At 43.6% G+C, this 17,492-nt stretch overlaps 1 protein-coding gene across 1 annotated transcript in view; it reads left to right on the top strand.

Moving 5' to 3' along the window:
- The window catches only part of F5 (coagulation factor V), a 76,276-nt gene that overhangs the window by 45,566 nt on the left and 13,218 nt on the right, over positions 1-17,492 (top strand). Inside the window, exons 15-22 of the mRNA XM_075118741.1 lie at positions 955-1,191; positions 3,728-3,935; positions 5,979-6,152; positions 8,607-8,723; positions 10,028-10,099; positions 11,454-11,548; positions 14,085-14,240; positions 15,429-15,573. Coding sequence (XP_074974842.1) covers positions 955-1,191; positions 3,728-3,935; positions 5,979-6,152; positions 8,607-8,723; positions 10,028-10,099; positions 11,454-11,548; positions 14,085-14,240; positions 15,429-15,573 — 1,204 coding nt within the window. The remainder of the gene's footprint in view (positions 1-954; positions 1,192-3,727; positions 3,936-5,978; positions 6,153-8,606; positions 8,724-10,027; positions 10,100-11,453; positions 11,549-14,084; positions 14,241-15,428; positions 15,574-17,492) is intronic.

The following is a 17,492-nucleotide window of genomic DNA, read 5'->3' as shown; positions in this document are numbered from 1 at the left end:
CCCCATTCCCATTTCCCCCTTTAGCAAAACATGATTCCAATTTTCTTACCCCCATTCCCTGTTCCCATTTCCCCCTTTAGCAAAACATGATTGCAATTTCCTTACCCCCATTCCCTGTTCCCATCTCACACACCCACTCACACCCACCTACTTCCAGACTGACTGCAGACTATATAGTAAAACTTGACTTCTGATTTGCTATACCTTAACCAATCATTTTCCTGAAATTTAACTAACCAATCCTAACATATTGTAACATGATTATGTACCAAATTATATCCCACCACCTTAATTAGTTTACACCCAGCAAAATTAATTTTACAGCAGACAGGAACAATCACAGAACCAGACAGAGATTATACAGACAAACAATAGCAAAGTGGGAACTATAATGACAAGACAATACAGAAGTGAGGATTTCACATCCCAGCTATTGATAAGTGAGTTCTTGCCAGACAGGATGCTATCAAACTAAGTTTCCTTTTACATTTTCTAGGCACTTCCCTTTCTCTGGAGGTGATAGGAATACAATCCTGTCCTGATAGTGCCTAACAGCCCAATAGCACCTTATTTCAATGTGACTAGTTTGGAATGTGAGGATGTGACTGTTCGCTTCCTAGCTTATGGCTGCCTCTGCTGCTTAGCCAAAGGCCTTAGCCTAAGAACAGGGCCTCAGACTGTCACAGTAAGAGAAGGCCCTTACACCAGCAGACAGTGATTTTGATTCTTTCTTTTATACCTCTAGAACTAGCCAAGTGATAAGAATACCCCTAAATTCTTAAAGTACAGGCCTTTACAGACAGGCCTGAATAGCTATATCCTAACAGCCCATAATCAGTAGACGAATCTGAATCCTGAATTTGTACTTTACACAGTTCATGGGTGTTTTATGCCTGGGATCTTGGTTTAGGCCCAAATCTGCTAATCAAGAATCTGCTTGTATTTATTTTCTAGGTTCATTTTAAAAATCTGGCATCCAGACCATATTCCCTCCATTCCCATGGGCTTTTGTATGAGAAATCCTCTGAGGGAAGCAGTTATGAAGATGAGTCTCCAGACTGGTTCAAAAAGGATGATGCAGTTCAGCCAAATGACACCTATACCTATGTATGGTTTGCAACCAAGCGGTCTGGACCTATGCAACCTGGAGCAGCCTGTAGGTCCTGGGCCTATTACTCCGGTCTAAACCCGGTAAGGAAATCTAAGCAGAAGGGTGCTGGAGTCTGTTGGATAACAGTTACTATGTCTTGTTGCTGAAATACTGGCTTCACAGCACTTTGCATTGCTTCCTATTCTTTTGGGCCTGATTCACCACTCTCTTGTTCCTCATCTAATCATTTATGCCTATGCAAAGTGAATATAAATTGCTGCCACTGGCATGAGTGGATGGAGAATTCTGATTTGATAGCATTTCATAGCCACTTTGCATAGAGTTCAGTAACTACACAAGGCAATGGGGAATCAGGCCCTCTATTCCAAATGTAGGGCCTGATCCAAAGTCTTTCTGTTGAGTTCAGTAGACTTTTGGATCAGGCCCTTAGTTAGGAATATAGCATAGCTGAGAGATTCTCCCAGCCCCCATGTTTGCAATGTGATGTGCAAATACATCTTGGATCTGGGTTCCTCATCTGTAAAATGGGACCTTTACCCAACCTTTATTCATTAATTAAGTCTTACTTCTGTACCTGATAAATTGGTTGAAGTAATCATTCAAATAGAATAATAAAAGATCTGGAAGATCATGGTATGATAGGGTCTATCCAGCATGGTTTCTGTAAAGGAAAGTTGTGTCGCTAATCTCTTGGAATCCTTTGACTGCGTCAGTAAAATAGTGGATAAAGCAGAATCAAATGGCATATTTTATGTACACTTCCAAAAGGCCCTTGACAAGGTCACGCACAGGAAGCTACTGAAGAAAATAAGTAATCATAGAATGCAAGGCTGAGTATAGTCATGGATCAAATGCTGGTTAAAAGAGTGAATAAACAGTAAGATTAAATGGACAATTTTCATGATGGCAAAAGGCTACAGCAAGGGGCCACATGGTTCTGTATTAGCACCAGTGTTGTTCAATACATTTTTTTAATGACCTGGAAAGGGGGAGGTGAATAGTGAGGTAGCAATATCCATTGATGACCCAATTAATTTAGGTTAGCCAAGTCCAGAGAAGACTGTGAAGACTTAACCAAGCTAGTTGAATGGGCAACATGATGGTAGATTCAATTCAGTATTGATGTGTACAAATAATCCGTATTGGACAGAAAATGTGAAACTACTTGCACCTTATGTGGTTCTAAATTAACCATATCAACTCAGGATATGATCAGGATCAGCTGAGCGTCACTGCAGACAGATCGATGAAAACCTCTGCTCAGTGTGCAGCTTGTAGTTGAAAAAGCAAACAAAATGTTATGATGCATACAGAATAGGATGGGGAACAATACAGAAACGATTATAATGTCATTTTATAATCAGTGGTACAGCCTCCTCTGGAACTGGCCACCCATGTCAAAAAGGATATTGCAGAACTAGACAGGGATCAGAGACTGGCACCATAAGTTTAGGGGCATTTAAAAAACATGAAAAAAATCTGGCATTGGCCACGGTTGGAGGCAGGATGCTGAATTGGACGGCCCTGACGTCTGATCCAGTCTGGCAATTCCTGTGTACCGATGTTGTCAAGGTTCCTCCCCCACTCTGAACTCTAGGGTACAGATGTGGGGACCTGCATGAAAAACCTCCTAAGCTTATCTTTACCAGCTTAGGTCAAAACTTCCCCAAGGTACAAAATATTCCACCCGTTGTCCTTGGATTGGCCGCTACCACCACCAAACTAATACTGGTTACTGGGGAAGAGCTGTTTGGACGCGTCTTCCCCCCAAAATACTTCCCAAAACCTTGCACCCCACTTCCTGGACAAGGTTTGGTAAAAAGCCTCACCAATTTGCCTAGGTGACTACAGACCCAGACCCTTGGATCTTAAGAACAATGAACAATCCTCCCAACACTTGCACCCCCCCCTCTCCTGGGAAATGTTGGATAAAAAGCCTCACCAATTTGCATAGGTGACCACAGACCCAAACCCTTGGATCTGAGAACAATGAAAAAGCATTCAGTTTTCTTACAAGAAGACTTTTAATAAAAATAGAAGTAAATAGAAATAAAGAAATTCCCCCTGTAAAATCAGGATGGTAGATACCTTACAGGGTAATTAGATTCAAAACATAGAGAACCCCTCTAGGCAAAACCTTAAGTTACAAAAAAGATACACAGAGAGAAATAGTTATTCTATTCAGCACAGTTCTTTTCTCAGCCATTTAAAGAAATCATAATCTAACACGTACCTAGCTAGATTACTTACTAAAAGTTCTAAGACTCCATTCCTGGTCTATCCCCGGCCAAGACAGACTATAGACAGACACACAGACCCTTTGTTTCTCTCCCTCCTCCCAGCTTTTGAAAGTATCTTGTCTCCTCATTGGTCATTTTGGTCAGGTGCCAGCGGGGTTACCTTTAGCTTCTTAACCCTTTACAGGTGAGAGGAGCTTTCCCCTGGCCAGGAGGGATTTCAAAGGGGTTTACCCTTCCCTTTATATTTATGACAGATGTTAACACTTGTAAGGGAAAATCCTCAAATGAAAGCCCCTGTGAATGTGCAAATTGTTATTAATGAAGTATTTTGGGAAACCCTAACTTTTACTTGTAATTTGTATTTATTGTCTTCCAGGAGAAAGATATTCACTCAGGCTTGATTGGTCCAATCTTGATCTGTCGAAAGGGAACTGTCAGTACAAGTAACAGGCCAGTAGATACCCAAGAGTTTGTCCTGCTTTTTATGGTCTTTGATGAAGAGAAAAGTTGGTACTTTGATAAGCATTCCAAAGGGACTTACACTGAGAAGACCTCAGAAGTGCAAAAATACCACAAATTCCATGGTACTAATGTTTCCCTTTGTCTGTTATCCATGTTGGGAGGGAAGAGGGAGGAATTAAGAAGACCTCAACCCAGCTTCTCTTGGTGCACTTGCAACTTTGCACGCACACATCATTTGCATGCACGTATTTAATTTTTTTTGCACTATTCCTTGTGCATATAAAAATAGAATATGCATATAGACTAGAGCTGGTTGGAAAATTTTGACAAAAACAGAAAAAATGTTTTTGTTAACATTTTCCACAGAAAATTTTGACTTTTTGCCAAAAAATTGAAGTTTTCAGGTTTTGGACAGGAAGTTTTCAGTTGTAGGCTGAAAACCGTAAACTCCCTGGTTCTTCAGTTTTTCAACACAAGTTGAAGTTTTCCATGGAAAACAGAACCTTTCTGTGAGAATTTCATTTAAAAAAAATCAATTTTCCATTAAAAAGCAGTTTCAAGAGAATTTTCAGCCAGGCCTAGCACAGGCCCCACCTGCTCTTTTTGGGCAGGAGAGCTGGTAGGAAAATTTCAACTGAAACAGTTTTCAATGTAATTGAAAATGCTGATCTGATTACACCAGAAAATGGTGTAAAATTGCATCAGTTTTAATTACATTTCCCACAAAAATATATTTTTGTGTTTCAGAAAAATTTTGAACTTCCTCATGAAACAGAACACCCTGGTTTCCGCCAGCTCTAATTGGCACAGATGGGGCTTTGTGCATAGCGGGTGGATATTCAGACGTGCTTGGCATCCACAACAGAATCTGGCTCTTCAGAAGAGTTCAGTTCCCACTTAGGTACCAAAAGAAGTGTCCAATTATTCCAAAGAGCTCAGGACCCAGCAGCTCCCTGCATTCACAACAATGAGAGGTGTTGGGTGCTGCACACTTTTGAAAATCTGATCACTTCATTTAGGTGCCTAAATGGGAGATCTCTTTTGGAAACTTGGCCAGTAAGTACTATTATTCATGTGAATAAGTGACGGTATGCAAAAATGGAAACCACGTTTTTAAAATATGGTCCTTAAAGTCAGACATAAGTCAGATCTATTGACATTAATAGAGTGTGTCTCATTACAGTCAAACCCCCGTACTCTACAGCAAGCTGTGCTTAAATGCTGTGGCCTGGTCTCTGCATTCTCTAGCATTCAGGTGCAGCAGGCGGTGAATTCTGTGGCACTTCCATTTAAATTTGAAAAATGGAGTTTTTCTGAATGTAATATTATAATGAATATTGCCATCCACACAGTAACCTCTGTTAGTTTATTTTAATATTAAATCCCCCAATTGAGGAGATGAGAGGCAGTTTGGGATTGGATTAAGCACATTTGCTGGATGTTTCCACTAAAATGATCAGTAGTGAAATAGTTACCAAAGCTGACATTTAAATCATCACCTTTACATTTCAGAATCAATGCACGATTCAGATGAAGTGGATAGTTCACGCCTCTCAGAGCTATTGCTTTAGGCTGTCTGCAATCTCAGGGAGACATTTGGATATTGCTTAACACTTGATTCATATTTTCTAGACCTTTTTTTTCCACTACCAGCAGGGACCCTGGGGGCTTTTCCCTTGAAATTTTCAGAGCTGCAACACCCACTTGATAATGACCCTTTAAGAGGAAACAACTTAATTTAGGCCCCCTAATATAGGCTTTATGGAGTTAGTTTGGCTCACAAACGTAATATGAATCAAGCTGGCCTCATGTTTGACTCATTCAAAGAGATAAATTTCAACACTATCTTACTTTAACTGTTCAAGAGTTTCTGGGGCTTTTGTTAATTTTGTTTCCACCAGGGAGGTAGAAAGCATTCCCGCTTATTTGAATGACCATCAACTACACTTGCAATGACACTTAATTCATAAACTGAGAAGGTCATTATTATATGTTGACACTAGAGATGGGCATGGACCAGGACACCACATCTGAAACGCTATAGGCTTTGGGGTCATTTGGATCTAGATCCAATCTGTATCCTCTGGTCAAACTCTATCTGACATCTTTATTATCTCTCAGCTGGAGTGTGTTTCTTTTATCTCTTGTAATATTTTCCTTTTCAGCCATTAATGGGATCATATATCACTTGCAAGGACTGAGGATGTATAAAGATGAACTGGTCCGATGGCATTTGTTGAATATGGGCGGATCAAAAGATATTCACGTGGTTCACTTTCACGGTCAGACCTTCACAGAAGTCCCTGGGCATCAGCTTGGTGTCTACCCTCTCCTTCCAGGTACATATCAGCTCAGTGTCTTGTCATTTCGACTCATAATTATGAGTCTAAGCTCTACACTTGGTAATGTTGGAGTGACTCTACTAAAATTCAGTGTCATTAGATTAGCAGAAGCAGAAATTGGCTTGGGCACATTAAGATAGTGATGGTCAAGTCTTATGTTTCAAGGTGCTAGCTGTTCATTTCCTGTGAGGTCGGAAAGGACTTCCCCAACCCCAGCATCATCTACCTCATTGAGTTGGGGAGGTGGGACTGGAGCGGAGGCCGCCCTCCTCTGAAATGTAAGTTACTGGGCAAGGTTGGAGATGGGGTATGGAGTGCACGGACTAATGTCCTGATCAGGCATAGCAGGTTTGTATAGGGGAGATAGAGGTGGGAGGCAGTCTGCCACTGACCTGTTGAGTGAACATGGGCAAGTTCCTTCCCTGCTCTGTCCCTCAGTTTCCCCCATTTGCAAAATGAGGACTATAGTGCTGATTGCCATTTGTAAAGTGCTTGGAGACTTGTGGCTAGAGACCCTAGTATTCATACTGAAAAGAAAGAGCCCATGAATAACTAGTTAATAATCTCAATAGAGCTCTTTTTTGTTGCCATCAAAATGCTTTTCATACAATCCCACATGACACTGCCATAACCAAACTAGGGAAATTACTATAAGGTGGTTGCACAAGAGATTGAAAGACGGTACTCAAAGAGTAGTTATCAGTGGTTCACTGTCAAACTGGGAGGGCTTATCCAGTGGGGTCCATCCGGGGTCAGTCCTGGGTCCAGAACTCATCAATATTTTCATTAATGACATGGATAACGGAGTGCTTGTAAAATTTGCAGGTGGTACCAAGATGGGAGGGGTGCAGGACAGGATTAGAATTCAAAACAGCTTTAACAAATTGGAGAATTGGTCTGAAATTAATAGGATGAAATTCAATAAAGACAAGTGCAAAGTACTTCACTTCGGAAGGAAAAATGAAATGCACAAACACAAAATGGGGACTAACTGGTGAGGCGGTAGTACTGCTGAAAAGGATCTGTGGGTTATAGTGGATCACAACTTTAAAATGAGTCAATAATGTGATGCAGTTGTGAAAAAGGCTTAATATCATTCTGGGGTCTATTGACAGGAGTGTTGTATGTAAGACCCAGGAAGTAATTGTCCTGCTCTACACGGCACTGGTGAGGCCTCAGCTGGAGTACTGTGTCCAACTCTGGGCACCATAGGTACAGAGTCTGTGGGTGCTCCAGGGCCAAAGCATCCATGGAGAAAATTTAGTGGGTGCTTAGCACACACCGGCAGCTAAGCTCCACTCCCGCCTGCCGCTGGCCCTCGCCGATCAACTCCTACCCCTCCCTCCCAGTGCCTCCTGCCCGCTGCGGAACACCTGTGCAGGAGGGGGAGGAGCAGGAATGGGGTGCGCTTGGGGGAGGGGTCAGAAAGAGGCGGGGGTGGAGTGGGGGTTGGAAGAGGGAGGGCGGGGATGGAGGTGTGGCCTGGGGCCGAGCAGGGGTTGAGCACCCCTGGGGGAAATTAGAAGCCGGCCCCTGTGCTGGGCACACACTTTAGGAAAGATGTGGACAAAATGGAGATGGTCTGAAGGAGACCAACAAAAATGATAAAAGGGTTAGCAAACCTGATCTATGAAGAATGGTTAAATAAACTGGATATGTTTAGTCTTGAGAAGAGAAACCTGAAGGGGTGACCTGCTAACAGTCTTCTAGTATGTTAAGAGCTGTTATAAAGAGGAAGGTGACCAGTTGTTCTCTATTGAAGGGCCTACAAGAAGTAATGGGCCTAATCTGCAGCCAGGGAGATTTAGGTTAGACAATAGGAAGAACTTTCTAACTCTAAGGGTAGTTGAGCTCTGAAATAGGCTTCCAAGCGAGTTTGTGGAATCCCATCACTGGAGGTTTTTAAGAACGTGTCGGGATGGTGGGAGCAGCATACGGCTGTGACTCGGGGAGAATTCCCCTCAAGTGCATGGTCTGTTGTGACTCCTTTACAACCCTTACACGCTGCCAGAGCCATGGCTGGAGCAGGGGCCAGCATCAGCCCCTCAGAGTTACTGTTACCACAGCATGAATCAGTGTAAAAGGTTAGGTCATTCACTACATGATCACACAGCATACACTGTGTATGCGGTATTATACAAAATATGTGCCTGATTCCAAGGTTATGTGAAAAAGTAAATTTTAAAGCGGTGAAGCTTGGATTGAGATCTGAACTTTTGATTCCCGCATGTCTCCAGTTAGAACCTGTTTATTAAAAGGAGAATGATGTTAGTGGATCTGCTACGCTTTCCAATAGGTGCAGGATATTGGACTCTCACTTTGAAAAGCCACCAGAATGGGCAGGATCGATAGGCCCTGGTTTATCCAGCCTCACTATTCTGTGTCAGCCAATCTCCTGCTAACCTTTCAATAGATGAGCTGTGATTTGTTTCTCTCCTCTCTCTTTTAAAGGCTCATTTCGAACTATTGAAATGACACCACCAAAAGCTGGCATGTGGCTTTTAGACACCGAAGTGGGGGAATATCAGCAAGCTGGAATGCAGGCCTCCTTTATCGTTGTAGAGAAAGGTACTGAATCTGATCATGATCATTCTAAGATACAGGATTCTAGTTCTAAAGTTCTCTCTCCCTTTCAGGGCATGGGACAGTAATGACTGAATAGCATCTGAGTTGGGGAAATGGCTAGATTAAAAAGGGGGAGCTCATGGAGTGATTATAGTAAATTGAATTTAAAAGAAGTGTTGTGTCGCATTCAGAGCACTAACTTTACATTTGTTGATTCCCTAAAATCACCTATGAATCCTTAATTGAGGGAATTGAATGCAGAGATGGTTTTGATCCTGTGGGCATATAGAGCTCTTCTTCCTTTTCTTTCTTTCTGTCTTTCTGTCTTTCTTCTGTGATGAAGTCCCAGGTGTGCCCTATTGGGAGTTGGCACTGTCAGGGTTCCCTCCCCACTCTAAACTCTAGGGTACAGATCTGGGGACCTGCATGAAAGACCCCCTAAGCTTATTTCTACCAGTTTAGGTTAAAAACTCCCCAGGTACAAATTCTCTCTTGTACCTTGGGTTTCAGTAACGCTGCTACCACCATGTGATTTAACAAAGAACCAGGGAAAAGGACATCTTCTCCCAGCAATCCCCCCAAGCCGTTAAACCCCCTTTCCTGGGGAGGCTTGAGAATAATATCCTAACCAGTTAGTTACAAAATGATCAAAGACCCAAACCCCTGGGTCTTGGAACAATGGAAAAACCAGTCAGGTTCTTAAAAAAGGATTTTATTTAAAAAAAAAAAAAAAGGTAAAAATCATTTCGGTAAAATCAGGATGGAAAATACTTACAGGGTATTTGGATTCAAAACACAGAGAATTCCCCTCTGGGCAAAACCTTAAAGTTACAGAAAACAGGAATAAACCTCCCTCTTAGCACAGGGAAAATTCACAAGAAAAACAAAAGATAAACTAATCCGCCTTGCCTAGCTTAGCTACAGTGGTTGCAATATTGGAGACTTGAATTGGGATGGGTTGGAGAAGATGGATTTCTGTCTGGCCCCTCTCCGTCCCAAGAGAGAACCCCCACATAAAACAAAGAGCACAAACAAAACCTTCCCCCCTCCCAAGATTTGAAAGTACCTTCTTTCCCAATTGGTCCTGTTGGTCAGGCGCCAACCAGGCTATTTGAGCTTCTTAACCCCTTACAGGTAAGGAGGAATTCTAGGCTACCCTTAGCTGTATGTTTATGACAGGCACAAGGGGTGACCTCCTGAGAAAGGCCCAGCCAGCTCCTCAAACATGACTCTGAATGACCCTCTTTTTCCTGATAAGTTATGAAATGCAGCTCATCAGTAATCAAACACGTTTGTGTTCTCTCTAGAGTGCAAGTTACCAATGGGCCTAATGCATGGACTTATACTTGATTCACAGATCAGTGCTTCTCGTCACATAAGTGAGTTGAAACACATTATTTGAGAAGGTCAGACATGGTCCTCAGTACTATGACTTGGCACCAGGCAGTGCAATTGTAGATTTTCTCTGCAGCTCTGTGTTTCACGTATGCTACTGTCTTCTGGCATCATTTCAGGAATTAACAGGCTGTCAGACTCCAGAAAGCTCTCTGGTTCTGCAGGCCCAGAATCAGAGCAGGACTGAGCAGCCCAAGGCCATGTGTACACTGCAGAGCTTGGCTGCATAGCAATGCCAGCAGAGCACCCTAGTGGAGATGCATCCTAGGCTGGCAGAAGGAGTTCTGATGCGACAGCTACACTGCCTCCCTGAACAGCATTAGCTATACCTCCAGAAGATCCGGGGGGAGGAGGTTGCCAGCATAACTATGTCAGCTAGGAGGTGTGATTTCCCCCTGCCAACCCGTTTCTCACCAGCAGGACTATGCTGACAAAACTTAAGTGTATAGACCTGGCCCATATCACTGTTGTCTTCTGACAGTGAGGCAGGCTTTTCTGCTCCTCCTGTTCTATTTGCTGGTTAATGTACAGGGCAGGGTTGTCAGGAGACATGGGTTCTATTCCTGTCTCTGCCACTGGCCTGCCGGGTGGCCTTGGACAAGTCACTTCTCCCCCCAGTGCCTCAGTTTCTCCAGCTGTAAAATGGCATTGAGAATTCATTGCTATTTTTAAGGGGAATGAGATGTAGAAGTGCAGTGTATGAATATTATAAGGGAGTAAAACGCTGCAAAATGACATTCCAAGCAATGTTGGACGTAGAACATGGTTTGACTCTGCCTGCACCGCTCGTAACCAAACTCTGTTTAGCTCTGGCTGCTGCATGTTTAAACTAGACTCCAACTCCTAATGCTGACAAAGCTAAAGGAAGTAGTATGTTAAATAAAAGGGTGCCATGGGAGACAGTGTTGCCTAATGGTTGGAGCAAGGGACTGGGGGCTCAAGAGACCTGAGTTTTATTTCTAGTTCTGCCACTGGTCTGCTGGGTGACGTTGCGGAAGTTACTTCACTGCTCTGTGCCTCCATTTTCCTCATCTGTAAAATGGGGATAATGATACTGATCCCTTTTATAAAGTGCTTTGAGCGCTGCTGATGAAGAGTGCTAGATAAGAGCTAGGTATTATATTACTTTTAAAGCCACTTTTCAAAGATACAATCAATTTTTATTTGCTGATAACATCCAATGTCTCTGAAGCTTTTGTCAGCTTTACAGCTTATCAGGTATTTGTACTGGAGTCTCTTCCTTCGGGACAAACCAAAGAAGAACTGAAATATGCACGCAGTGGCTTTCTAGTTTTCCTTGATTTTTACCTTTTATCCTTGTTCCTTTTTTCCACCTAGACTACTGGGAACCTAAATTAGCAAGATTAAACAACGCTGGAAAATATAATGCTTGGAGCACTGACATGGAGCAAGGTGAATTTCCATGGATCCAGGTATGGTTGGTATCATATATACTTGCCCACTGTAAGGTCCAGACAGGTTAGCTGATGCCTGCAGCTACACCACCACACACATGCTGGGTTTATTTTAGGTGTCGTGTGTGTTAAACAAGGTCAAACTATAACTAGACTTCCCAAAGAGGCTGCCGAGGAAAACTCAGGTGTTGCAGGAAGTGGTACTGGTGATTCAGTAGGACGCATGGTCCTCTTCAAGTGAGTGCTGAGTCACTGACCCAGTATAGTGTCAGGGTCGTGACCTGTTGTCGGAGGGAATTGCGGGGAAGTTTATACCCTGGGCAGCGGCAGGGCAATCATACTGTAGATAAACAGTCTGTTCTTTTGCTGTCCCCTTCTCTCAATGTGTATATGTATTCAGCCCTTGCTGAGTGACCAGCTAATCCTCCAGTCTAGTCATGGGTTAGACATCTGGTTTCTACTTCAGGACACAAACTGTTGCATGGCGTGTGTGTGTGGAGGGCGGGGGGCGGTTAATGAATTATAAGTTGTTTTATACTTTAAGCTCTTCCTGTTCCGATTCTAGTGGCTGTCCAGAAACCCCAGAACAAGTGGCCAGGTTCTTGGAGAAGCTCAGCGACCTGTTAGGCCCCTAAAGACTTGGCCAGATGTTCAAGAGTGGAGACTCCTGGATGCGGAGTACTTCTGAGTATCTGGTCACTTCATTTCGGTGCCTAACAGGTAGCTGAGCTGTTTTGAAAATCAGGCGCACGCTGAGTATTTCCTTAGAACTGGCTGGAGCACTAGAAGATTTTGCAGAAATTGCCTGTTTGTTGTGGTATCTGCTCTCTGTAGCTTGACAGATGGTATGTCCTGCATGTCACTACAGCTCATGCTCTTAAATGGGACATGAGTGATCCCTAGGCAGCTGCTTTACCAGGTGTGGCAAATGGGAGCCTCCCAGACTCCTTGCTTACCCAGTCAGAGCTGTGCTATCTCCTACCTAAAAGCCTATCTCCTCTAAAAATTGCCTCTTTGCTCATCTTACTGGATCAAAGAGAAACTTTCAATATGCAGCTGCAGGTTATTATGGATTTTCAATTAAAACTGCTGCTAAGGAGGAACTTGGACAGCTCACGAGATAGATAACAGGATGTGCAGGCTTTCTCTGCGACCTCGCTTGTCTGAATCCAGCCTGGTTTTGCTGGAGCCAGAAAATCACAGCAGTATGAGCCTTGTTCAGAGATCTGTGTATAATGAGCTGATGTTCTCAGTGCACATGACAAACCCACCCCTTCTCCCACCAAAACTGGTGCTAACTGGCCCCCTTGCTGAGAGTCTCAGAAGAGAGACCAAGGACTGGATGGGCCGTGGAGACTGAACACCCCTCTGACCCCTGGGGATGGCACCTGCAGCTCTGGGCGGAGGCCTGTGGGTGGGCTAGCGTGGGGGAAGGTTGCACTGTCACTCCCCATGTTGGGTGGATAAAAGGAAGACTTCACTCTCCCCCAGCTATCAGCCCAACACCTTTCCTCTCTTCTTTCTTCCCCCCAACACGTTGGAAGTGATTATAGTCAACATAATTATTTATTAAAAATACACAAGAACAGTCTAGCAGCTGTGAAGGAGTTAATGGCTCTCATGTGACTTGCTCAGTGGAAACCAGGGTCTGTGGTTACAGATGCCTTCCAAATCCCCCTGAAATCCATGAAAAGAATTGCTTTTCTTTTGCATGGGCAGAAAACTTGGAGAGAGAAATAATCTGTTTGTGCTTGATGAAGTGGGGCTGAAAACTCCCTTTAAACTAATTGTGGGGTTTTTTCCTTCTGATCTGCTCCAGAAAGAGCATCTTTCTTTCCCTGCACAGCTTCGCTAGTAAACAACATCACTGACCTTTTCATTGTCAGCATCAGAAGACCTAAGGGGGCAGGAAGGGTCTTCTGGTGAAGGCACTCACTCCCGGGAATCAGGAGACCTTGGCTCTGCTACACAATCACTGTGTGACCTTGTGCAAAAACTTTCAAATGTTGCTTGATTTTTTTGGAGGGTGCTTCTGTGCCCAGCTTGAGACACCAGGTTCTAATTTTTCAGAGGTGCTGAGCACTCCTGGCCCCTGATGGCTTCAGCTGGAGTTGTGGGGGCTCAACATCCCCCAAAAACAAGCCCTGGTTATCTCAGGCTGGATGCTCAAAACCAGAGGCTGCTTTTGAAATTATGCCTTTCCCATTCTGTGCCTCACTCTCTGTACAATGGAAATAGTAACACTCCACTGCTTTGCCCAGAGATGCTGCGAGGATGGATTCATTAATGTTTGTCAGCTGCCCAGATACTGTGGTGGTGGGCACCCCAAAAATGCCTACAAATAAATACACGCACCAATAAAATAGGTTAGGACACAACTCCTCATTTGGACTCTTGCGCTAGTGCTTAGACACCCCGTTACCCATCTCGGGCATGGAAGTGCCATTCTGAGTGCCTAAATGCAGGCCTGGGCACCATGCCCTAGGTGCCAGAGGATGAAATCGGGTTCACGGTGCAGCTTTTCTTACAGTTTGTGTATCTTGGTCTTCTACAGGTGGACCTGCAAAGGGAAGCTCTGATCACAGGGATACAGACGCAGGGAGCCAAGCAATGGATGAAGTCCTTGTATGTCAAAGAGTTCTTTATGACTTACAGCAAGGACAAACGGAAGTGGATCACCTTCATAGGAAACAGCACTGGGGGACAGAAGGTCTGCCTGCTCGTTAATCACCACAGCCTCCCTGACTTTATGCAGCTCAGCAGAAAGTAACAGGCAGCCACCAGGGGCTTTTCTCAAGGAATAAGGGGTCAGATTTTTAAAGGTATCTAGGCGCATGAAGATGCAGATTGGAAAATCCCACTAATTCCAAAGGACCTAAAGGGCGTTTTGAAAACAGCACTAGATACCTATCTGCATCGTGAGGCCCCTAGATCCCTTTACTAGTCTGGCCTGGTGTGTATAACAAAGGAGAATACAGGATCGTAATAAGAGATAAGGAATCTCCCGAGCCTGGGCTTCAACCCAGCCCTGTAACCCTGGTTGTGCAGCCCCACTTCTGCACAGGCCTCACTTCTGTCTTATAGTCTTTCCCCTGAGCACATGTGCAAGGAGAGTGGGACGCTGGGCTGAACTCCTGCCACTGTTCAGTGCGGACCAGCCCTTGCACCCTGTCACAATAGTTAGCAAAGCAATATTAGCAGTAGCTACCTAACGCATGTGCAACCCAGGTGTCCATATCGCACCTGCCCTTCCAGGGGTCTCCTAGCTATGCCCAAACATCCGTCCCCTACCTGCTGGAGCTCAACTCTGCGGCCTGGTTTCCACCTAAAAATCAAACTGACCTAGCTACATTGCTCAGGGCTCTGAAAAATATCACACCCTGTGCAATGTAGTTAGGTCAGCCTACGCCCCACTGTAGATGCAGAATTCTTCCATCGACCTCTTGAAGAGGAGAATTAACTACACTGATGGAAAAGCCCTTCCAGTGACAAAGGAAGGGGGAACGCTCTGGCACTACAGTGGTACAGCTCCAGCACTCCGCTGCACCTGCAGCTGCAGTAGTGTAGCCATACCCACAGTACCGTGGTGTTTGAATGATAGGCGTTAATACACGTTAGGTCTTTACTGGTCTTAGTTGTCTGCCTATTAATATCCTAATAGGGGTCTGTACTGCGCCTAACACACTGGGTCCCTGATTTAGCCTCTGGATGCTATAGTAAGGCAAAGATAAGGATGATGTATTTTTAGGTTTTGCTATAATGTGAGTAGCCCCATTGAAACTGCATAAGTAAAGACTTAATCGCATGACATAGGGTTTGCAGGACCAAGCTTGCAATTGCTTTAAATTAATATCATTATCTTTTGTGAATTCTTAATTGCTTTTTTCTGTTTTACTAGTTGTTTGAAGGTAATTCAGATGCCCATGGGATAAAAGACAACCATATTGATCCACCTATCATTGCGAGGTATATTAGGGTCTATCCAACTGACTCCTACAACAGGCCTACTCTTCGGATGGAACTCCTGGGCTGTGAAGTCGAAGGTGAGCAATGAGAACTCCCGGGTACTTCGTTCCCCTCTACACCTTAGAAAAATAGGTTCCACTTTTTATTTTTATGGGCCAAGATTTAAGAACATAACAATGGCCCTACTGGGTCAGACCAAAGGTCCATCTCGCCCAGTACCCTGTCTTCCGACAGTGACCAGTGCCAGGTGCCCCAGAGGGAAAGAATAGGTAATCATCCATCCCCTGTCACTCATTCCCAGCTTCTGGCAAACAGAGGCTAGGGACATCATTCCTGCCCATCCTAGCTAATAGTCATCGATGGACCTATCCTCCATGAACTTATTTAGTTATTTTTTGAACCCTCTTATGTTCTTGGCCTTCACTACATCCTCTGGCAAGGAGTTCTAAAGGTTGACTGTGCATTGTGTGAAGAAATCCTTCCTTTTGTTTATTTCAAATCTGTTGCCTATTAATTTCATTTGGTGACCCCTAGTTCTTGTGCTATGAGGAGTTAATAATACTTCCTTATTTACTTTCTCCACACCAGTCATGGTTTTATAGAATTCTATCATATCCCCCCCTTAATTGTCTCTTTTCCAAGCTGAAAAGTCCCAGTCTTATTAATCTCTCCTCATACAGAAACTGCTCCATACCCCTAATCATTTTTGTTGCCCTTTTCTGAACCTTTTTCAATTCCAGTATCTTTTTTTTTGAGATGGGGCGACCACATCTGCATGCAGTATTCAAGATGTGGGCGTACCATGGATTTATATAGAGGCAACTTGATATTTTCTGTCCTATTTTCAATCCCTTTCTTAATTATTCCCAGCATTCTGTTCGCTTTTTTGACTGCCGCTGCACATTGAGCAGATGTTTTCAGGGAACTATCCACAAGGACTCCAAGATCTCTTTCTTGAGTGTTAACACTAATTTAGACCCCATCATTTTATATGTACAGTTGGGATTATGTTTTCCAATGTGCATTACTTTGCATGTATCAACATTAAATTTCATCTGCCATTTTGTTGCCCAGTCACCCAGTTTTGAAAGATCCTTTTGTAGCTCTTCATAGTCTGCTTGGGTCTTAACTATCTTGAGTAGTTTTGTATCATCTGCAAATTTTGCCACCTCACCATTTACCCATTTATCCAGATCATTTATGAATATGTTGAATAGGACTGGTCCCAGAACAGACCCTTGGGGGGACACCACTATTTACCTCTCTCCATTCTGAAAACTGACCATTTATTCCTACCCTTTGTTTCCTATCTTTTAACCAGTTAGCAATCTATGAGAGCACCTTCCCTCTTATCCTGTGGCAGCTTACTTTGCGTAAGAGCCTTTGGTGAGGGACCTTGTCAAAGGCTTTCTGAAAATCGAAGTATACTATATCCACTGGATCCCCTTGGTCCACATGCTTGTTGACCCCCCTCAAAGGATTCTAATAGATTGGTGAGGCATGATTTCCCTTTACTAAAATCATGTTGTCTCTTCCTCAACAAATTATGTTTATCTATATGTTTGACAATATTGTTCTTTATTATAGTTTCAACCAGTTTGCCCGGTACTGAAGTCAGGTTTACAGGCCTGTAATTGCCGGGATCACCTCTGGATCCCTTTTTAAAAATTGGTGTCACTTTAGCTATCCTCCAGTCATCTGGTACAGAAGCTGATTTTAAATGATAGGTTACAGACTACAGTTAGTAGTTCTGCAATTTCACATTTGAGTTCCTTCAGAACTCTTGGCCGAATACCATCTTGTCCTGGTGACTTAATGCTGTTTAATTTATAATTTGTTCCAAAAGCTCCTCTAATGATACCTCAATCTGGGACAGTTTCTCCGATCTGTCACCTAAAAAGAATGGCTCAGGTTGGGGAATATCCCTCACATCCTCAGCCATGAAGACCGATGCAAAGAATTCATTTAGTTTCTCCGCAATGACCTTATTGTCCTT

The sequence above is a fragment of the Caretta caretta genome, chromosome 1 (assembly GCF_965140235.1).
Source record: "Caretta caretta isolate rCarCar2 chromosome 1, rCarCar1.hap1, whole genome shotgun sequence".
Lineage (NCBI taxonomy): Eukaryota > Metazoa > Chordata > Testudines > Cheloniidae > Caretta > Caretta caretta.
The sequence above is the reverse complement of the archived record's forward strand: the minus strand, read 5'-3'. Positions and strand labels throughout refer to the sequence as shown.